The sequence below is a fragment of the Pinus tabuliformis genome, chromosome J (assembly GCF_031772625.1).
Source record: "Pinus tabuliformis cultivar Carrire ecotype Pingquan chromosome J, CPIR1, whole genome shotgun sequence".
Taxonomy (NCBI): Eukaryota; Viridiplantae; Streptophyta; class Pinopsida; order Pinales; family Pinaceae; genus Pinus; species Pinus tabuliformis.
In genome coordinates this window covers 1,603,695,742-1,603,700,965 of record NC_142295.1, presented here as the reverse complement: position 1 = coordinate 1,603,700,965, position 5,224 = coordinate 1,603,695,742, and the positions used below count along the sequence as shown (strand labels likewise).

At 44.8% G+C, this 5,224-nt stretch overlaps 1 protein-coding gene across 1 annotated transcript; it reads left to right on the top strand.

Annotated features, from left to right (window-relative positions):
• Positions 1 to 2,787: 2,787 nt before the first annotated feature.
• On the top strand, positions 2,788 to 4,150 carry LOC149233612 (uncharacterized). Its single transcript, XM_089382241.1, has 2 exons — positions 2,788 to 3,337; positions 3,450 to 4,150. Exons 1-2 carry the CDS (start codon positions 2,788 to 2,790, stop codon positions 4,148 to 4,150), a joined length of 1,251 nt encoding a protein of 416 aa, XP_089238367.1.
• Positions 4,151 to 5,224: the final 1,074 nt, after the last annotated feature.

Below are 5,224 nucleotides of genomic sequence, written 5' to 3'. Positions count from 1 at the left end.
CGGTAGATCCTGGATTATGAGGGCATCCCATTCCGGTGCCGGAGGTGCCACAAGGTCGAGCATGTTTTCAAAGATTGCCCTCTCAACGACAACAGGAAAATCCAGGAGTAGAATACAATCAACAAAGAGAGTTCTGATCAAGTGGAACAGCCACAATTCTTGAAGGAATTACCTCGGCAATCTGTCTCGCCTGTCAGAAGGACTGGATCACACTCGGCCCCCCTGGCATCGACTGCACCTCATACAAAGCCCTCTCCAAAGAAGCGGGGAACACCTCCTCTTAGACCTCTACCTCCGTCATCTGATCCTGCCCAGTCTGCCTCTAGTGACTCCTTCGATTCGGGTATGAGCACCCCTCTTTCATCTCCTTCACATTGTTGTACTTTTGTTAGTAGTTTTTTTACTTCAGGAATCTCAATTAATTTGGGTCATGGGTCGGTCACTCCCGCTCCCCCTGCTCAGGTCTCTTGTGATTTCTCTCCCTCCCTACCCATTATCACCCCCACCCTCCCATCACTGTCAAACCCTACCCCTTGCCCTACCCCCCTACTGCTATCATCTCTGTTCCGACGGGGTATCAGACCCACTCTAAGGCCAAGAAACTTGTTGCGGATTTCATTGGCCTGGACCTTATCTCTCCCCCCCTTCGCAGAAGCTCCACCGTGGTCGTCCCTCTTCCTTTCCTAGAGCACAATCTCAAGCGGGCGATGAGATTGCTACTGGTAAACAGTCCACTATCCCTGGGGTCCTTAGAGCTAGAGACACCCCCTCGGATCCCCCTCCATGAAATTACTCTCCTTCAACTGTCGTGGGCTTGCTAGGCCTGAGAAAAAACTCGCACTTCATCGGTTAGTTCAATCCGACCATCTAGATATCATTTTCCTCCAAGAGACTCTAGGCCCCGTATCTGACATTTCTAGACTCCTGGAGAACATGCTCCGAGGGTGGAAGTTCACTGGTCTTGATGCTATGCAGAGATCAGGAGGTATAGCCTTCGGTTATAATACCAGGTCAATAAAACTGATCAATTGTTGGGGTGGAGCCGGACATATTGGTGCTGATATTCTTTCAGCAGACCTTGGTATGATTTTTAGAATTTATAATATCTATGGGCCATGTCACAACAGGCCGGATTTTTGGGAAAACCTCCTTGGGTCGGAATCCTTCTCTGCTGACCACCTGATTTTGGGTGGTGACCTCAATTTTTCTATCGGTCACTCGGAGTCCTAGGGCCACTGTGCTCAGAGAGATATACTCTCAGATTACTTTTCCTCCACACTGGACACTCACCAACTGATTGACATTCCCTTGGCCAGAATACAAGCTACCTGGCGGAACAATAGGACTGTGGAGGACAGCCTTGCTCGCAGATTGGATCACTTCCTTGATAAAGAAAAACTTCTAGACTTGGGATTTGGTCTTAGACAATGGGTCAGAACTAGAGGGATCTCAAATCATCTCCCCATCTATATGGAAATCGATAGTGGAAGAGCCAAGCCCAATGGACCTTACAAGTTCTGTTCAGCTTGGCTAAATGAAGCTTCCTATATTAGCATGGTCTCTGACTTCTGGAAAGCCAATCCTCTGGGCGCTGAGGGCAACTATACTAAGGGAGTCCTACACAACCTCTCAAGCCTGAAGCGACTGTCCAAGCAATGGGCACACCAAAAGAGGACACAAGATGACCTATCTCTAAGACAGATCGAAAATGATCTGTTGCTTTTCGAAAATGAACGGGGACGCCTTTACACCTCTGTTGATCATAAGGACAAGATAAATTCCCTTTATACCACTAGAGATAACATACTCAAAGGCCGTGAGGAAGTCTGGCAGCTCAGAAGCAGGGCGATTTGGCTACAAGAAGGGGATGCAAACACAAAATTCTATCATAAGTTTTCTAATGGCAGAAAGGCTATCAATACTATTTGGCAGCTCCCGAACAAAGATGGCACTACGGCTACCACTTTTCCTCAGTTGGCCTCTCTTGCATCTTCACACTTCAAAAGAACTTTCAAGGCCCCTCGAGAAGTAAATCTTCCGGAAATTATCAGGGTGACCCAGAATTTTCCTCGGTTCGTTCAATAAGAGGAGGAAGAGGATCTTATCAAGGAGATTACCTTGGAATAACTAGAGGCTACATTGAAGTGGTTTAAGAAGGACAAAAGTCTTGGACCAGATGGATGGACCATAGAGTTCTACTTGGCCATTTTTTATGTCCTGGGTACAGATCTGTTACATGTTCTTGAAGAATCCAGAACCATGGGTAGGATAGAGCCGTCCATCACTTCGACCTTTATTTCCCTCATTCCTAAGGTCGATAATCCCTCCTCTTTTGATGAGTATCGTCCTATCTCTCTTTGTAACTGCCTTTACAAGATAGCAGCCAAAATTATTGCCAATTGAATGTGACTCGTTCTCTCTAAGCACATCTCCTCTGAACAATTTGCCTTCCTTCAAGATGGACAAATTCACGAAGCTGTTGGAACTGCCCAGGAAGTTTTACACTCGATCCACACCAGGAAAAGGAAAAGCATGATCCTAAAAGTGGACCTTGCCAAAGCTTTTGACCGAGTAAATTGGCTTTATATCAGGATGCTTCTAACTCATCTAGGTTTCCCCTATAATTTCATTGAGTGGATCATGAGTTGTATCTCTAACATATCTTATAGTGTACTGGTCAATGGCAGTGCTTCCCCATTTTTCATCTCGGAACGGGGTATTAGACAAGGCTGCCCTCTATCACCCCTTCTCTTCCTCCTTGTCATGGAAGGTCTCAACCGGAATATAATGGTGGAATACAGAAATGGCAAACTTCAAGGTATCAAGATCACAAACGACTGTCGGCTTACACATCTTCTCTTTTTGGATGATATACTGATCTTTCTGAATGGTAGTATTGGGGACCTGACCTGTATCAGATCCATTTTCACATTGTTCATGTTGGCAACTGGTATGGAACTAAATGAGCACAAATCCACTATGACCGCGACTGCCTGCACACAGCATGAGATACACTTTGCTCTCCAACGTTTCAGATTCACCCTGCTGAGTCTCACTGAAGGCCTTAAATATCTGGGATATAAGTTAAAGCCACCGGGGTACAGAATTGTTGATTGGGTTTGGCTCATTGCCAAATTGGAAAAAAGGCTCAATATTTGGTATCTCAAATACCTCTCATGTGATGGTCACCTCACCCTCACTAAGAGCGTATTGGAAGCCACTCTAGTGTACTGGATGTCCCTTGCCTGGATCCCCCCTGGTATCCTTTTCCAGAATACAATCTATTTGTTGCAGATTCCTTTGGAGGAGCTGCCAGACTGGCCAGACTTTTGCCTGGGTAAATTGGGAAGCTTTCATTTTGCCCAAAAAATGGGGTTGTTGGGGACTCAAAAGACTTGAGGACTTCTCTATTGCCCTAGCTGCAAAACTTGATTGGCACCTGCTCACAGGAAATAGCCTCTGGGCCAAGGTGACTATATATAAATATATCGCCCCATTACAGACTCTGGACTGGATCAGGAATCCTACCAGGCATCCTACAGGCATTTCAACTATTTGGAAGGCTGTTATCAAGGCCCTGGGTCCCATCAGGTCAGGACTCACTTGGTGTATTCATTTAGGTCTCAATGTTCGGGTTGGTATTGACCCGTGGATTGGTTGTGGGAACATGCATAGCCTACCGGCAGACCTTATCCAGATGCTCCATGATCAGAATATCACTCACATAGCTCATATAGCTGATAGGGAAAACTTCTCCTTTCTACACCAGGCCTGGAGATCGGCATATCAGTTCAACATTCCCCAACATTGGCACAATTTGTGGGAGGAGTACACTCAAACCCTTTCTGAAGCCCATATCTACATATCTGCAGAAGAAGATGAGATCGTTTGGGCCTGCACAAAATCAGGTAGATACTCTCCAAAAGCAGGATACTTGGTGCTTGCTGAGTCGAGGAAGCCACAAAATCTGGAAGGCTGGTGGCAACATCTCTGGAAACTGAAGGCCCCCCGCGAACCAGACTACTTATGTGATACATCCTCAAGAATAAAATCCCAACTGGGGACAATCTTATTAAGAGGGCACAATATGGTCCCCACTGGTGTCACTTATGTAAAAGAGACAATGAATCTGTCATTCACCTCTTCGTAGAATGCTTAGAAGCTCATCATCTATGGGATCTTGTTATACCATCTTCTGCCCCTACTAGCTCCTAGACAGCTACATTTATCACCGAAGCGTGGTACTCTTGGTTTTCCTCTTCTACCTCTCTCAAACAGCGCAACCTCCCGCTCCTGACCTACTGGGCTATTTGGATCACCCGTAACGCCCTCATTTTCTAGAACCTCTCTCCTCGATGGTTTATTATTGCAGCTAGAGTTCTGGCTGATTATGCTCTCATCCCCAACGACCCTCCTCCTCAGAGATCCCGTGTCATTACCCCTGAACTTATAGATGACAGAAAGCCATGGGCATATTTTGATAGGGTTGCCCAGGATATGGGATGTGTTGGGGGGGGGGGGGGGTGGGGGGGTATATTGCACATCACAACACAACACTCTTTTAGTCTACTGATAGGACTCAGGAGGGCCACCAATAACTTTGTTGAGCTATCAGCAGCAAAATATCTCATACAATTTGCATTGGAGAAAAATTGCGTAGACCTACAACTATTTGTAGACTCCAAAATAGTTTGTGATTGGTTAAATAGAAATACAAGATGCTCTACATACACTCTAAGTCACATTCTGGAGGAGGCCTTGAGACTGATTACATATTTTGACTCTTTTACTTATAATCATATTTACAAGGAGCGGAACACAGCAACTGATGGCCTTTCCAAAGAAGATACGCTCAGGGAGCCGGGCACCATGATGATTTGGGAACAGCTCAATGATGGCCATTATCAGTATTATCATAGGCCATTTATGGACTTACAAGCTTAACTTACAGGATTTTTGAATTTTGTTGATTTATGTATATATAAAAACTGGACTGCTATGGCATTACAATTTTTGCTTTTTCTTGTCTATCTCTGGTTGTTACCTCCCTACGCGGATCAAGGTAACCAACATATCAAAACTCAAATCACTTGTTGATGATTCTTGACATGAATGTTTAGCATATGCATCTACAAAATGTAATTTCTCTATATAATTGAAATTACGATTTTTCCTAGGGGAAAAAACTTTGAAATAAAAGTTTATTATAAATATTGAATTTTAA